At 49.1% G+C, this 17207-nt stretch overlaps 1 protein-coding gene across 1 annotated transcript; it reads left to right on the forward strand.

Annotated features, from left to right (window-relative positions):
- Positions 1–7615: 7615 nt before the first annotated feature.
- Positions 7616–13619, forward strand: CD207 (CD207 molecule). The gene is made up of 6 exons (XM_061431986.1): positions 7616–7754; positions 7852–7968; positions 9338–9712; positions 10268–10419; positions 11041–11159; positions 11601–13619. The coding sequence occupies exons 1-6, from the start codon at positions 7679–7681 to the stop codon at positions 11749–11751; spliced, it is 990 nt and encodes a 329-aa protein (XP_061287970.1). The 5' UTR covers positions 7616–7678; the 3' UTR covers positions 11752–13619.
- The last annotated feature ends 3588 nt before the right edge of the window (positions 13620–17207 follow it).

The following is a 17207-nucleotide window of genomic DNA, read 5'->3' on the forward strand; positions in this document are numbered from 1 at the left end:
AGGTTTCATCTTTCATATGGCTGAGTAGTATGCCCTTGTGTATGTATTTATACCACATGAAGCTTCTTTATCCATTGATGGCAATTAGGTTGCTTCCATAACTTGGCTATTGTAAATGATGCTACAATGAACATAGGGGTGTGCATATCTTTTTATGATTTTATTTTTATTTATTCATTTTTGGCTGTGCTGGGTCTTAGTCGCTACGTGTGGGCTCTGTCCAGTTGCAGAGAGTGGGGGCTACTCTGTCGTGGTATGCAGGCTTCTCCTTGTGGTGGCTTTTCTAGAGCGTGGGCTCTAGGTGTGCAGGCTCGGTAGTTATGCCACACAGGCTCAGTCGCCCTGGGGCATGTGGGATCTTCTTGGACCAGGGATAAACCTGTGTCTTCTGCATTGGCAGGTGGATTCTTAACCACTAGACCACCAGGGAGGTCCTCATATATCTTTTTGAATTAGTGATTTTGAATTCTTTGGATAAATACACAGTAGTGGAAAAGCTGGCCGCATGATATTCTATTCTTGGTTTTTGGAGGAATTGCTACATGGTTTTCTGTAATAACTGCTCTAATTTACATTCCTGCCAATAGCATATGGATGTCCCCTTTTCTCCACATCCTCACCAACACTTGTTATTTTTTGCTTTTTTTGATAAAAGCCATTCTAACAGGTATGACGTGATACCTCACTGTAGTTTTGATTTGCATTTCCCTGACAAATAGTGACGCTGAACACTTTTCATGTGCCTGTTGTCCATTTGTATGTCTTGTTTGGGAAAATGTCTGTTCAGCTTCTCTACCCATTTTTTTTAACCAAGTTGATTTTTGTTTTTTTGTTTTTTTTGGTTGTATAAGTTCTTTATATATTTTGGATATTAACCCTTTATCAGATATATCATGTACAAATATCTCCTCCCATTTGGTTGCCTATCTTTTCATTTTGTTGATGATTTCCTTTGCTGTGCAGAAGTTATTTACTTTGATGTAGTTCCACTTGTTTATTTTTGCTTTTGTTTCCCTTGTCTGAGGAAATATTTTTGGAAATATATTGCTAAGGCTGAAGTCAAAGTGTGTACTGCTTATGTTTTCTTCTAGGAATTTTATGGCTTACAGTTAAGTCTTTTAATCCATTTTCAGTTGATTTTTACCTATAGTGTGAAATAGTGGTCTAGTTTCTTTCTTTTTCTTTTGCATGAGGCTGTCCAGTTTTCTCAACATCATTTACTGAAGAGACTATCCCCTGGAGAAGGGATAGACTACCCACTTCAGTATTCTTGGGTTTCCCTGGTGGCTTAGATGGTAAAGAATCCGCCTGTAATGTGGGAGACCTGGGTTCGATCCCTGGGTTGGGAAGATTCCCTGGAGGAGGGCATGGCAACCCACTCCAGTATTCTTGCCTGGAGAATCCCCTACAGTCCATGGGGTCTCAAAGAGCTGGATACAACTGAGCGACTACGCACACATTCTTTCTTTTGTATGTTCTTTGATTCTCTGTATAAATTAATTGTCCATATATGTGTAGTTTATTTCTGGGCTCTCATTTCTGTTTCATTGATCTATGTATCTGTTTTCCTTCCAGTAACATGATAGCTCATTTCTTTTTAGTGCTGAATAATATTTCATTGTTTAGAAGTACCACAGTTTATTTACCTACTATTTATTTATTATCACCCACTGAAAGCCTTAGATCTTTCATCCACATGTCAAGTACCAGACTCTATCTCTCAAACTTCAGGGATAAATACCAAACTTTCTGAATGGCTCTATTAAGGCCACCCTAACTTAATAGAGGTAGGAAGCTTGGTAAGTACAATAATGGCCACAAAAATGTCCACATTCCAATCCCAGAAACAGGAAGTATATTAAGTCACATGGTAAAGTGAAGTTAAGGCTGCTAATGAGCTGGCGTTGGGAATTCCCTGGCGGTCTGGTGATTTGGCGTTTTCACTGCCTAGGGTGTGGGTTCAGTCTCTGGTTGGGGAACTAAGATCCTGCAAGCCATGCCGCATGCCCTTACCCCACAAATAAACGTAATTAAAAAATAAGCTGGCTTTAAGACAGGGAGACCATCCTGGATTATCTGAGTGGGCCCAGTGTAAGAGGCCTTAGAAGTGGAAGCCGGAGACAGAAGACTCAATGTCAGAGTAATGAATTGAGATAAAAACTCAACCTGCCAATGGATGCTGGCTCTGAGCCAAGCATTGCAGGGGTTGAGAAGGAGGCATAGCTTCCCAAAGGAGGGGGAACTAACTCTTGGTATCAGAAATGAAGATGGGAAGAATGCTGGGGAAAAGACATAGGAGCTGTCTATATATACTATGCTATATAAATATATAAATATTATATAAATATATACACAGTTATAGTTGGATATCACTATGGATATAGATTAGGGTTTCTTAGGTGGTGCTAGTGGTAAAGAACCCACCTGCCAATGCTAGAGACATAAGAGACTCGGGTTCGATTCCTAGGTCAGGAAGATCCCCTGGAGGAGGAAAGGGCAACCCACTCCAGTATTCTTGCCTGGAGAATTCCATGGACAGAGGAGCTTGGTGGGCTACAGTCCATGGGGTTGTAAAAGAGTTGGACACAACTTAGTGACTAAAAACAGCAACAACAACATGGATATAGATGTAAATGAATATATACATACATGTAGATACGAAGAATGAGCTGTGTGTATAGCCATTTTTATTTCCTGTATGGTAGATAATTTTTTTTTCCTTTCTTGTTCACCTGGTTGATTTTCTATAATGAGTACCATTAAAAAAGGATTAAAAGATACACAAGTAAGATTTGCATACTTTTCCCCAAGGGCCCTTTATAGCTTTCCTGCCATGAATTTCCCCTTCTCACTAAAGTCACAGGCAAGGGCTCTTCGACATGGGTAGTTGAGAGCAGCCTTCTCTGCCTGGAACACAGCCATCCTTCCCGGCAGCCAGGCCGCTCGCCCATTCCACACTGTTTATGATGGCGCCAGAGGGAATTGCCTGCTTATTGAGGTCTAGCTATGGTCACTGTGCCAGAGAAACAGTGCCATCACCCAATGTTCTAAAAGAGAGGAGCTCGTTCCCAGGGTCGGGGGAGCTGGGGAGGCCCTGTGCCGTGTCTGCAGCCACTTTCAGTCTTGAGAGACTCTTCCCTTCTCCCTGGGATGATGGATGCTATGTTTCCCCAATAGAAGCACTGCTTCTGAGGGCAGGGTCCATGGCTGGCTTTCTCCTTGTAGCTGGTGCAGAGCAGGCATTCTAGGGGACAGGATGGATGAAGGGCCCCCCTTCCATTTCTTTCTTCTTGGTTTCTCTGTCCCATCCCCTGTTCCCAGGGCACATGTCCAGAGGATGGCATGACATCCTTTGGCATCTGGGATCTGCTGGTCGAATCCCTCATCACATGACATGCAGGAGTCCCCTGTGAAGCCCGTGGAGCAGTCTGCTCAGCTCTCGTAACCATCTGCCTTCTCATTTCATTCTCCCCTCCCCTCCACCCCTCCCCCCCATCCCCTCTCCCTGGTTTGTTGTCCACTCGAGTTTCCTCTGAGCCTTGGATGGAAGGACTCGGATCACCATGCCTTAGAGAAGACTGTCAGCACTGCTGAGACTGTCAAACGGCCCGAGTCTCTTTTGCACTCCCATTAATTATGCCCACAGTGCACCTCCATGCATAAGCAGAGTTCCAACCAGAGAAAGAGAAAGTGATCAAACTGTTTCCTTCCTCCATTTTTATCCAGGGAAAGCCTTAGAACCCTGGGAGCATGGCAGTGGGGAGACAGAAAAGTGAGCACCGACCTCGTGTCTCTCATCACTGTAGAGATTTTTGGTTGCTCTAGACCTGACCCAAAGCTCCTCCTCTGTTTGGAAGAGCAAGGATCTCCTGAGTGTCCAGGAGAACAGCCCTCCTTCCTGGCTGGAAAGTGAGGCTGGGGCACCTGCCTTCTGCTTGGTCTGTTCTCTTCCTCTTTTCTCCTCTGGGCTGTCAGGCCAGGAGAGACTTAGGGCACCCAGGGAGACTTCAGGAAATACCTGCGGATAAGCATGATTAGAGAAAGGTAGCTCGTGATCCGCATCTTCCTTGCAAAATGGGAAATGAAACTCCTCATGGCCAAAGCTTTTACAGAAATTGTCTCTGAAACCCCAGAGGGCCCACAGAATTGTGGTTGCTTCTTGCCCAGCTTCCTCATTCTGGATCAGCCTTTTGTCCAGCGATCAGGGGAACATCTACCTGCAGCTTCCATTTCCATCACTTGAGTAGATGCCCCCAATCCCAGTCCCTTCTTCTGCACTGAGTCCTGTCCCATCTTGGCGAGGCCTCCAGATCCTTTCCTGGGGCCACTGGGAGGGCACATGGGCATTCCATTGATTGCTCATGCTACGTACCAGCAGAGGTTGGAGGAAAATCAAGTTTTCAACAGAGAGGGAAAGGGTCAGACATTCTCTAGTGTTCTGTGGCAGCCGCTCTCTCTCAAGTGCCTCGGAAGGAGACCAGAACCCCAAGGGCACTTTCTACCAGGGTCTTGAGTAACCTAGATTCCTTTCCATCTCCAGGCCCTGGGGTGAGGATGTGGGGCCAGGAACCAGGAGAAGAAAGGCTGAGGTGACTCTGGGATCAGACTGGGGAACAAGCAGGAGAGAACAAGGAACAAGGAGGAACAAGCCCAGAAACAGAACATTCTCACTCCTGCTGAGCCTGGTAGAGCCAAGGCTCTTCAACTAGATGAGCAACTTTAAGAGAATGGGCATTGTTCTCACTGTTCAGAGACTGGCAGGGAGTTAGCTAATGTCAAAGCTTAGAGCAGACAGTAGGGCAGGCCTGGATGCTATTTGGAGAGGGAGGAAATGAAACAGAATGAAGGGGACATTATCCTGTGACTCAGCTTCCTTCCCAGCACTTGGAAAGTATGGTGTGGAGTCCTCTGTGGTTCCCTCAACTGGTCAGAGAAACAGCTCCTGGTTTGAGGCCTACAATGGCACCCCACTCCAGTACTCTTGCCTGGAAAATCCCATGGACGGAGGAGCCTGGTTGGCTGCAGTCCATGGGGTCTCTAAGGGTCAGACACAGCTGAGTGACTTCACTTTCACTTTTCACTTTCATGCGCTGGAGAAGGAAATGGCAACCCACTCCAGTGTTCTTGCCTGGAGAATCCCAGGGATGGGGGAGCCTGGTGAGCTGCTGTCTATGGGGTCGCACAAAGTCAGACACGACTGAAGCGACTTAGCAGCAGCAGCAGCAGCAGCAGCAGCCTGCAGAAGGAGCTGCAAGGGGCCTATAAGTGCAATGAACTGGTCAGACAGGGAGGTGGGATCCTCTCAAATATCAAAGGCATCAGAAGCTCCTGCAAGTAGAGTTATTTCCTTGGTCCTGATCATTTAGCCTCTAACCTGGGTCCCTGATACCAACCTGTTCTCCAATTCCACTGGCTCAGAGTCAGCGGGGCCAGGTCAGCTTTCTAGTCCTGTGGCTGGAGTTGTTAGGCATATTTGGATAAGATTTAAAATCACTCTTGACTCATGCTTTTACAATTGGAGGCTGTAGAAAAATGTAGTGGCTCCCAAGAGACAGATTCCAGTCCACAGGCTGGAATTTCAGAGTTGAGTCATGATTAGCCATCACCATTTCCATTCATTTCTCTTTCATGCATCCATCCATCTTCTACCCATCCATCCACCCATCCACCCATCCTTTCATACACCCATTTTCTATCCATCCATCCAACCATCCATCCATCCAATTATCTGAACTCCCTTCCTTTTCTCTTTCCCTTCCTCGCTTCCGTCCTCTCTTTTCTATCTTCCAGGAAATATTTGTTTAGAATATGTTTTATACCAGGTTCCTCAGATTTGGCAGACCTCTTCAAAGTATGAGAGGCTTCCCAGAAGAAAACTTAATCCCTCGGAGAGGGACACCAAATCAGCTGCTCTCTGCCCTGAGCATCTCCCATGAATGAAAGAACAGCTCCTGGTCTGATGTTGCTGATCCTCCCCACTTTGTCTGAGGCCCTCACGAGTGCAGGAAGCAGAGAGGAGAACCCAACTCTTACATGTACATTTGAATCTCAAGCCCCATTTTATAAAGGTATACTGGCTTCCCAGGTGGAGCTAGTGGTAAAGAACCTGCCCGCCAACGCAGGAGGCTTAAGAGAGGCTGGTTCAGTCCCTGGATCAAGAAGATCCCCTGGAGGAGGACATAGCAACCCACTCCAGTATTCTTGCCTGGAGAATCCTATGGACAAAGGAGCCTGGCAGGCTATAGTCCATAGGGTTGCAGAGTTGGACATGACTGAAGCGGCTTGGCACGTATCACCTAAGATGCCTTAACAACAGAAAGTTGAACATTTTATTGCAGTGGTCTCCTTACTGGTCTCCCTGCTTCCAGACCCCCCACACCCTGGTCTCTGCTTCTAACCGTGATAAGAGTGATCTTTCTTCAATGTTCCTGTCCTTGTCTCTCTACTGCCTAAAGTCCTTCACTGGCTCCACATCACCCAGAAGCCAGAGTTAAAGCTCCTTAACATGACCCAAAAGGGTCTTTATGATCTGACTCCAAATGCTCCCTTAGCCCATGCCCTCCCCACTCTAGTCATATACTTTACACTCTAACAGTGCCAAACCACTTACAACTCACCAGGCACACCATACTTCCGAATATGCTAATCTCTCTACTTGGAACTTCTTACCATGACTCCAGTCTCTGTACTCCCTTTGACTTGTGCACATTCTTCTATCATTAAATTAATCACCCTGTGTGTGCATGCATGTTCATTTGTGTCCGACTCTTTGTGACGCAATGGACCACAGCCCTCCAGGCTCCTCTGTCCATGGGATTCTCCAGGCAAGAACATTGGAGTGAGTTGCCACGCCCTCCTCCTGGGGATCTCCCTGACCCAGTGATCAACCCACATCCCTGGTGTCTCTTGCATTGCAGGCAGATTCTTTACCACTGAGCTCAGGGGACGTATTGTCATTTATTTGCTCAGGTCTTTCTTTTCTGGCTTCCCTGGTGGCAGAGACAGTAAAGAATCTGCCTGCAGTGCAGGAGACCCGGGTTTGATCTCTGCATCAGGAAGATCCCTGGAGCAGGGAATGGCAATCCACTCCAGTGTTCTTGCCTGGAGAATTCCATGGACAGAGGAGCCTGGCAGCCTACAGTCCGTGGGGTCCCAAAGAGTTGGACGTGACTGAGTAACTGACACTTTCACTTTTTTTTCTACTAGGCAGAATCAGAGGGAAACAGAACTCAGAGGGGAAGGAGGAAAATGACACAGGATGAAGATGGGTGAACTGTTTGAGTGTAAGGGCCATGAGTTATTCAGCTCCGTGGCTCAGTCCTGGTACAGTGCCTGATACACCGAAGGCACTCAACATGTATTTGTGAGGTGAAAGGTGGCTGGATGGATGATGGATGAGGGCCGTCTTATAAGAGAGAAAGCTTAGCCTGAGGACAAGATGGTTAAAATGTCCATGTAACAGATTCCCAGAGAAAATGATGGTCTCTTCTTGAAAAGTCAGACTTCTGAGGAGCAGACCAAGCTGCAGCCTAGGACAGGCAACGCACCTAAGCCAGGAATGGGGAACTTTGGGATGACACAATGAACTCCAGGGGTCATTTCCCTTTTCGTCTAGATAAAAGGTCTTTGGAGAGACAGCTGGCTGGGAGCACCTGTGCCACCAGGGTGAGCGTGCAGGATGAAGACTGCTGACAGCGAGGTCCTTGATGCGCACTTCACGGTGGACAAGCAGAACGTCTCCCTCTGGCCCCCAGGCAAGCGTCAGCCTCTGCTCAGAGCCTGCTTAGGGCTCTGTGGCCAAGCTTGCAGTTGGCTGCTCCTTCACCAAACGCTCTCCTCTGCTTCCTGCAGACCCTCCTCCCAAGACGTGTCTGTCCCAGGTTCTGGGGAGACTCCTCACGGTCCGCGCTGTGGTCGTCTTCCTGACGCTGGTCACGGTCACCTCTGTCCTGCTGCAGGCCATTCTCTGTAAGTCCCCAGCTTTGATCTGGGCTCGGTCTTTCCCCAAGGCCAGGGATCCTTCCCTTCTCTGGTGGGCTCTCCTCCCTCTGGCTTTTCCATGTGTCTTGCTTCCCCCTCTTTCCATGTGCAGTCAGAGAGTCCGCAGTAAGACCAGCTGCTTCTCCTTCCTTTCCAGTTCCGGGGAGATGTTCCTGACTGGGGTCAGCATGCCTGTGCACAAGGGTGTGCTCTTTCCTCCCAGGAAGTGCTCATCCCATCTTCATCCTGGGTCAGTTTTCTCCTTCCTCTCCGAGCTCTGTGTCCCTTTGATTCAGAGCCTTGTGGGGAACCCCCAACAGTGAGCATAATGATTGCTGACCCCATGAGGGGTGGGGTCCAAACTGTACCTTCATCCCCAACTGACTAGGCCAGTTTAGGGTTAGGGAACAGCTCCCCCCACCTCACAGGGCCCTTTCATGCTCTCTTCACTCTCCCGCTCCCACAAAGATCATGCCAAGGGAGATGCCCTACTTCTTCACTGGATGTGTGATTTATCTCTCTTCTTCTTCCTGCTTTGCCAAGCCCGATTGGCCTCTGCTGCTGGTAGAAGCTTCTTCCTCTCATTAGGTCTCCAGATAGCAGACAGAGGGAACATCTGTCTTCTCCTTTCAAGGGCCAGGACACATTTGGACTTGGACTTAGAGGCTCTGAGTAGAATCTCCCCTGCTTTGAGTCCACTGGTATACTTTTGGTGTCTTCTGTGACCTGAGCCTGTAGCCTGAGCAGACAGTGACAGCGGGTAGGACAAGGGAAGGGGAGAAGTGGTTTCATAATTCTCCCTTCTCGTTTTCTCTGGAGAAGAAATCACTTCCAGACAAGAAGTCTGCATGGCTGGCCCCTCTGATGGCCATGAGGGACCTATGGGCAGTCATGGCGGGGACGGTGCTTCTCTAGCTGATGGGCACTGTGGGGGTCTCTGGAAAGAGAGGGCTGGGAGTCAAGTGATGGGGCCCAGAGTGATGTGAGAAGGATGACAAGGGGGTGACTGAAGGCATCTCTTTACCAAATGTGCCCTGAACATGCAAAGGAAATATAGGACTGGATTCTAATCCCCTCTTCTGCTTACCTATGAGAGCCTCAAACAGAGATCCCATGATTTACCAATCTTTGCATGATCTGCATCTATCAGAGTCCCTGGCACATGGAAGGTGTCCATTCTATGTTTGTTGAATAAATACATTATGACCGAATAGAGGGTAGGTAACTGCTCCTTGGGCTGGGTCCTTGGGAAGCTTGAGCCCATACCTTGCCTCCCCTTCCTTTCATCACCCTGGCAACACCCCACTATAGTCCCTGAGGGTCCCTGCAGCTGACCTCTTGACTTCCTCAAATTCAGATCCCTGGTTTATGGGCACAATATCAGATGTCAAGACCAACGCCCAGTTGCTGAAAGGTCGTGTGGACAACATCAGCTCCCTGAGTTCTGAGATCAAGAGGAACAGAGGTGGCCTGGTGGCAGTTGGCATTCAGGTCCGGATGGTGAACGCCAGCTTGGATCGCATAAGTTCTCAGATCCGGAGGTTGGAAACAGGCTTGAAGGAAGCCAGTGCACAGCTGCAGGTGCTAACAAGTAGTTGGAAAGCAGTTGATGAGTTAAATGCCCAAATCCCAGAGCTAAAACAAGATTTGGATAAAGCCAGTGCTTTAAATGCAAAGGTCCGGGAACTCCAGAGTGGTTTGGAGAGTATCAGCAAATTGCTTCAACAGCAAAGTAAGTGACTCAGAAAAGAGTGTTGCAAGTTGGTCAGTGGCCTGTGGGACCTTATTAGCCTCAGGCATGATGCCGTTGGGCTGGTGTGTGTGGAGGAAAGCATGGGCATGGCTGGAAAGTTAAGAAGAGAGGGCTCAGCACTGGAGTTGGGGAGGACTTGGGGGCTGTTCAGGAGAGACGGGACCAGGGACCAGCCAGGGCTCCCACACCAAGCCACAGAATATGAAGACATTAGGGAGTTTCTCTGGGTCCAAACCTCACCACTTTTCAGCAGTTCCTGCTTGGAGCTCAGGGGCTCAGACACTTGTGATGGTCAATGGAGAGACAGTTTCTTGATTCATCCTCTCTCACTCTCCCCTCTCTGAGCCCAGAGACTCTACCAATCTCAGACTTTCAGGATCTGAGGCAGTGTCCCCAAGCTCCTACCCAAGGACCAAAGGACCCCAGAGCCCAGCCCCATTCACTCTGTTTCTGGGATCCTGCTCATATACTCCCACCCAGCCAGCACCAGAGAAAGCAGGAACACCAGCATTCACATTTCACCCTTGTTCCCAGAGGACATTCTCCAGGTGGTTTCCCAAGGCTGGAAGTACTTCGGGGGGCACTTCTATTACTTTTCTAAAATCTCGAAGACCTGGTACAGTGCCCAGCAGATCTGTATATCGAGGGACTCCCACCTGACCTCAGTGACCTCAGAGCGTGAACAGGTGAGTGCTCTCCCGTGGGCGCTAGGAAGGGGGTATATTGGTAGCTGTATCAGGCAGGATGGGCAATATGATGCTTCAGTGACAAATATTCCCAAATATCAGTAATTCTTCATGATTACCTCTCACTTACACACTACATGTCCAACAAGGGCCAGCAAGGCGTTTTGCTCATTGTGGCTACTTAAGGGCTTAGGCCAGAGGAGATTTAATATCAACATACGTTTCCACAATTGCTGAGGTAAGAAAAGGGAACGTGGTACATTGTATGTTGGCTCTTAAAGCCTGGAAACAACACATTTCGTTGGCCAAACAAAGGATGCAGTATTTGTAGCTTCAAAGAGGGCAGGATAGTGCCACCTTTCCATGTGCCCAGAAAAATAGAAATATTTGTGAATAGCGTTAATGACACCATCTAACCCAGGAAGTCCTCTCCCTGCTGAAACAGAATATTAAACAAGCTCCTTTCATCTTAAGTGGGCCAGCAGAGCGGGTCAGAGTCAGAGTCAGGATGGAGTCCCAACCCTGTGTCTGTGGGTTCAGGGGCTGTGGCTGAGGATGGGTGAAGATGCCCAGAGAGACAGATGCTCTGACGCCTCATCTCTGCCTACTGTCTTCCTGTAGGAGTTCCTCTACAGGACAGCAGGCGGACTTCCCTACTGGATCGGCCTGACCAAAGCAGGGAGCGAGGGGGACTGGCACTGGGTGGATGGCACTCCGTACAACAAGGTCCAGAGTGAGAAGTAAGTCCTGAGAACCCGCTGTCCCAGGCTGCTTTCTTGGGCTGGGTCCAGGGCACGAAGAATCGGGGGAGAGTCCCACTGACCGCAAAGTTTGCCATCCTTCCTGTCCTTGATCAGCAGGAACATTGACCAGAGATCTAGCTGATCTCTGCCACTGATTGGCTGGGGTTTGGCAGCATGGCCATCCACTCAGCTTTGGCAGGGACCTCATTCTAAATCTAGGTCTTTGCACCGTGGGTTCCTATAGGGCCTTGAGAGTGGGTGGGCTGGGGTGTCCCTAAGTTGGGGGGAGATTATAGGCTCAGAGGTTGACGGATAACCGGTCCCTTTCCTCTCAGGCATGGAAAAATTTGCAACTCTACCACCCCAGACCGAAACTGGGGTTGAAGTCTCTCATTCACTCACTGGCAATGCATTTTGCTTTGTTTTTCCCTTCGGTAGGTTCTGGATTCCAGGAGAACCCAACAACGTTGGGAACAACGAACACTGTGTCACCCTAAAGACGTCCTTACTGCGGTCATGGAACGATGCCTCCTGTGACAATACATTTCTTTTTATCTGTAAGCGGTCCTATAAACCATCAGAACCATGACCGGACTGGCCCCTATGCCAGCACTTTAAGCTCCAAAGCTCATTGAATTCAAGGAAATGCTCCTCTCTCCTTTGTCCTCCAAGGTGATTTTGAACCTTAATTTTTCATGCTTTAAAGTTGTCCTGAAGGCATCCCAGAGTCCATCTACCTTGGCTGGGAATTCTCTGGCCCCAGAGTGGATATCCTTTCCACTTCAGCTTCAAAGGCAGATGAAGTGGAAAGGATATCTTGGGTTGAAATGCAGAGGTGAGGGTGGAGAGAATAAGTTTGCACTGCTCCAGTGAGATGGACCAGGATACAGCATCTGGGGCAGCACCCTGGAGGGGTCCGTCCCTTTGGAGAAGCCTTAGCTTTACTGTGTGAAATTTGTGTATGACCACCCGAGATTCTCCGGAGACCGAGACTCAGGGTGTTTCCAGTTGATACCCCAGAATTCCCAGTTGCCTTCCTAAGTGTTCTCAGTGGGAGAGCTCTGCTCTTGGTAGGCCCTATTCATGCCATCTACCCATGGTCCCCTTCATCCTTATCCTCTGAGACCTGAGCCCCTTCTTCCCTGGGATAGGCTTGACTGGTTCAGGTCAGAGGCTGGATGGAAACGTGTCTCTGCAGACCTAGACCAGTATCCATGTGCTTCTCCCTACCCATCACTTGCTGGGTGCTCCTCCCCGGGTCCCAGTCTGTTTGCCCAGCTCCTCTGCCTTATTTCCTGGGCCTCCTCTTCTGCATCTCCTCTCTTCCCAGGGGTCAGGGGAAGCGGCCTTCAGTAGAGAGGGCACCCCAGCTTCATTAGAATAAAATGCTGCCTGGGAACAGGCCACTCTCATTTTCTTCCTGGGGGTACAGGTGGATGTGTGGGGTGGAGGGAACATCTGCTCCACTGGATATGATATGTTTCCTGGGGTGTCCTCAGGAAACAGTGGTTCAAATAACAGAAAGTCCCAGCCCTGGAAATGCCATAAAACATGAGCAATACTTATCTTTGATTTTTACTGAAATGCAGCCGAATAGGACTGCAGGGTCTGGCGTGTCACCACCTTCTGGGTGGTCTTTCTTCTTAGACATTCGTGGACCAGCTTCTGTTCTCTGGCTTTGCACTGGATGGGGAGATGTGTCAGGTCTCCCATTCTTCACAGAGACCCTGATCACAGCCATCAGGTCCAAATCTGCCATCCAGGGGCCAAAGCAGGAATCCAGGCTGCACAGACAGAGCGGAGCAGAGAGGAAGCAGAAAGGGGTGCTCTGTGAACGCATGGCAGGCTCAGCAGAGCAGCCCTCCCCTCCTCAGGGTCCTCGTTATATGCCCTCTTTAGGGTCCTGGGGGGAGGATGTTTTTCTTCAATGACTGTGACCAGCAGAGTGGTGTTCTGGTTGTGAAGAGGTTGAACTGGAGGGATATTAGGAGGAAGCTTGAAGGAACACGGGGCAAATGGCCTTTTTAAAAATATGGTGATGATGAGGAATGAACAGTCAGTGATGGGGTTCATGTGAGAGCATTTGCCCAAAGCTCCAGGGGCATCTGAAGTCTGGGGGTGGGGGCACATCAGGGGAGTGCAGACCGGCGAGCACGCAGGGTAGGCTGTGTGGGCACGGAAGGCATCTGCATCTTCTCCAAGAAATCCTTGGCTGTTCTTACTCTTCATAATTTGAAGTAGCAAATTACGGGAGAATATTATTTCTTCCCAGTGTCAACTACCTGCTCAGAGCACGAGCTGATGGAGACATGAAATACAAGTTGTAGGATCAGAGCTGCCTCTAGGGAACTTTCCCATTGTGCTCCCAAACCTGACTCTGCTTTCCATTGTACTGTCGTGCCTGGCCTGTTAGTCACCGCGTCTGGGCTGCAGTGTGTTGTGTGTTCTTTTTAATTAAAAAAATTTAAAAAAATTTCCTGGATGATTACATTTTATTCACTTTTTGATGTGGTTTTATTCCATTTTTTAATTAATTTATTTTAATTGGAGGATAATTACTTTACAACATTGTGATGGCTTTGGCCATACATCGACATGAGTCAGCCATGGGTACACATGTGTCCCCCATCCTGAACGCCCCTCCCACACCTCGCCCCACCCCATCCCTCTTGGTTGTCCCAGAGTGCTAGTTTTGAGTGCCTTGCTACATGCATCGAACCTGCGCTGGTCATCTATTTTACAAACGGTAATACACCATTAAATAAATGTTTAATTTATTTCTTTGCTTTTGGCAGTGCTGGGTCTTTGTTGCTGCACACAGGCTTTCTCTAGTTGAGCGGGGCCTACCCTCTAGCTGTGGCGAGTGGGCTTCTCATTCAGCGGCTTCTCTTTTTGCGGAGCATGGGTTCTAGGCACACTGTGCTGAGCTGTGCTTAGTCGCTCAGTCATAGACTGTGTGACCCCATGGACTGTGTAACCTGCCAGGCTCCTCTGTCCATGGGGATTCTCCAGGCAAGAACACTGGGGTGGGTTGCCATGCCCTCCTCCAGGGGATCTTCCCAACCCAGGGATTGAACCCAGGTCTTCTGCATTGCAGTCAGATTCTACCATCTGAGCCACCAGGGAAACCCAAGAATGCTAGAGTGGGTAGTCTATCCCTTCTCCAGGGGATCTTCCCAACCCAGGAATTGAACTGGGGTCTCCTGCACTGCAGGCGGATTCTTTACAGCTGAGCTACCAGGGAAGCCCTCCGCTTCAGTATTTGCGGAGTACAGGCTTAGTTGCTCTGCAGCATGTGGAATCTTTTGGCAGACAGATTCTCAAGCACTGGATGACCAAGAAGTTCCTGTGCTGCTGTGCTGAGCAGCATGTGACCCCGCCCCACACTCCAGCTTCCTCCCCGAGGTAGGCACTTGTCACTAGGGCAGCGGATTCAAAGGCTTGCATTGTAAGACCTAAAATTTCACTTATTGCCGGGACAATTTTTGGGTCTTACAGGGCCCCCAAAGCCTAACTATGGGTTCCCCCACGCTCACCAGATATATTCCCTGACCTGGCCCGTTCCCCTTGACTGGATCAGCTGACCTCCACCCATTTTCAACCCACTGGGTTCCTCTAACCTGCCAGTACAGAAACTTCAAACAAGTCCGTCAGATCCTCTTGCAGGAACCGGGGGCACTGTATCCTCTTGTTGCTGCAAAGCCTGTCTCCCACAGCCCTTGCTGGTTCCCTCTGGTTTCAGGTGTAACCCCCATGTGGCCTGGCATGGTATCTGGTGTCCTCCTCCAGACTATGACTATGTGTGACTAATAAGATGCTGTGGGTCTTATCTGTCCAGTGTAAGATGCCATGCATTTGGCCATCTTGTACTATCTGGAACAAGAAATGCCTCCCTCACTGCTATGGGCTGATTGAACCCACCCCCTCATAATTCTTATGTTAAAATCCTAATCCCAATGGGATAATGTTAGGCGATGGAGCCTTTTGGAAGTAATTAAGTTACCAGAGTGAAGTCCTCACGATGTGATTAGTGCCCTTATAAGAAGAGACTGATGATGTATAGAACAGTCTTATGGACTCTGTGGGAGAGGGAGAGGGTGGGAAGATTTGGGAGAATGGCATTGAAGCATGTATAATATCATGTATGAAATGAGTCGCCAGTCCAGATTTGATGCACGATACTGGATGCTCGGGGCTGGTGCACTGGGATGACCCAGAGGGATGGTATGGGGAGGGAGGAGGGAGGAGGGTTCAGGATGGGGAACACATGTATACCTGTGGCGGATTCATTTCGATATTTGGCAAAACTAACACAATATTGTAAAGTTTAAAAATAAAATAAAATTTTAAAAAAATGTAAAAAAAAATAAATAAATAAAGCCAAACAAGCAGTCAAAAAAAAAAAAAAAGAAGAGACTGAGAGCTTGCTTCTCTCTGCTTTCTGCGTTTACAACAAGAAGGCTCTCTACAAAACAGAAAAGAGAGCCTCCCCAGGAACTGAGTCCACAGCATCCTGACCTTGGATTTCCCAGCCTCCAGAACTGGGAGAAAGAAATTTCTCTTGTGTGAGCCTCTTAGTTCATGATGTTTTTGTTATAGCAGCCTGAATTTACTGAGACACTCACCACTGCGGTAAATAAGAAGCAATCAGAACAAGGCTGGAGAAGACAATGGCAACCCACTCCAGTACTCTTGCCTGGGAAATCCCATGGATGGAGGAGCCTGGTAGGCTGCAGTCCATGGGGTCGTGAAGAGTCAGACGTGACTGAGCGACTTCACTTTCACTTTTCACTTTCAGGCACTGGAGAAGGAAATGGCAATCCACTCCAGTGTTCTTGCCTGGAGAATCCCAGGGACGGCAGAGCCTGGTGGGCTGCCGTCTGTGGGGTCGCACAGAGTCGGACACGACTGAATCGACTTAGCAGCAGCAGCAGCAGAACAAGGCTGGCGAGGAATCTCTGGTTAGTTCTGATGTGAAGGGAGGTTTGGGACTATCTGACCACTTTTCTAGGAAAGAATTTGAACCTGGAAACACCTGGGGATTGAAGCAGTTAACAGAGAGAAGTCAAGCTGGAAGGCCTTGAGTTAGAGAAAGGCTGGCGGGGTCACCATGGGGCACCTGCAGAAACTTGAAATATGCAGCAGCTGTGAGGCAGAGAGGCGGAGCACACAAGGAATACATCTTGCAGAGAAAAGAGAATGGTGCAGAGGTGAGGGTAGGCGAGACACAGACAGTTGAGCAGCAGAGTGAAGGCCCAAGAGCCTGGCTGCTGAGGTTCCTGGTGCCACCTTAGCTGCAGCCAGCCCTCCTGACACTTCTAGGAGGAGTCCGCCAATCCCAGCTGATGACCCTGTGCTGTCAGGGGTTGATATGGAGGACTGAAAGCTTCTGGGGCGTCTGAAGCTAAGGAACTGCATCTCTAGGAAGACAGCCCTGTACCATTCGGCAGAGACAGGGAAAACCAGTGTGAGAGGTCCCCGCCGATGAGTGGCTCTGGTGTTAAGGTATCAGATATCCATTTGACTTTTTCTGGCCAGAAAGAGAGAAATACTCAGCAAGGATGTAGTAACTTCTTGGTGCTTCCTCCTGCTGGCAGATGATGCTCTTGTAGGAGAAATGAAAGCTGGGAGCCTGGAGTGGGAAGGGCTTGGGCGCAGGGGAGGGGGTCAGAAGAGGAGTCCTGCTGACCAGGCCTGGAGGACTATGACCCTTCCCCACCCCAGTCTCCATCCTTACAGCTGAGCAAGGGTTCTCTAAAGTTCTGCTTTGAAAGCTCTGTCAGCTTCTCAGTCCCAGGAAACAGGTCCTGAGTTAGCTGATGTGGGCCCTTCCTGTATGTGGGGAAACAGAAACCAAGGCAGGTCCTGTCTTTCTGCTGCCACCCTGGACGCCTGACAAGCCTCTTGAGGGTTCCTCTAGCAGCCCCCCACCCACATGGACACTCCTGGGGTCTCAGGCAGAGCTGTTGACTGACTACATTTTCCTGTGTCTTCTCCTCTCTCCTCAGCTTTCAATTGCCAGGAGGTAGCAGGCTGGTCGGAGAA

The sequence above is a fragment of the Bos javanicus genome, chromosome 11 (genome assembly GCF_032452875.1).
Source record: "Bos javanicus breed banteng chromosome 11, ARS-OSU_banteng_1.0, whole genome shotgun sequence".
In the NCBI taxonomy this organism is placed as follows: domain Eukaryota; kingdom Metazoa; phylum Chordata; class Mammalia; order Artiodactyla; family Bovidae; genus Bos; species Bos javanicus.

Bases quoted from the DNA above. Each gene is read 5' to 3' on its own strand.
- CD207 (XM_061431986.1), top strand. From the start codon at position 7,679: ATGAAGACTGCTGACAGCGAGGTCCTTGATGCGCACTTCACGGTGGAC. The intron at 10,420-11,040 runs GTGAGTGCTCTC...GTCTTCCTGTAG, and splicing joins TGACCTCAGAGCGTGAACAG to GAGTTCCTCTACAGGACAGC. The intron at 11,160-11,600 runs GTAAGTCCTGAG...TCCCTTCGGTAG, and splicing joins AACAAGGTCCAGAGTGAGAA to GTTCTGGATTCCAGGAGAAC.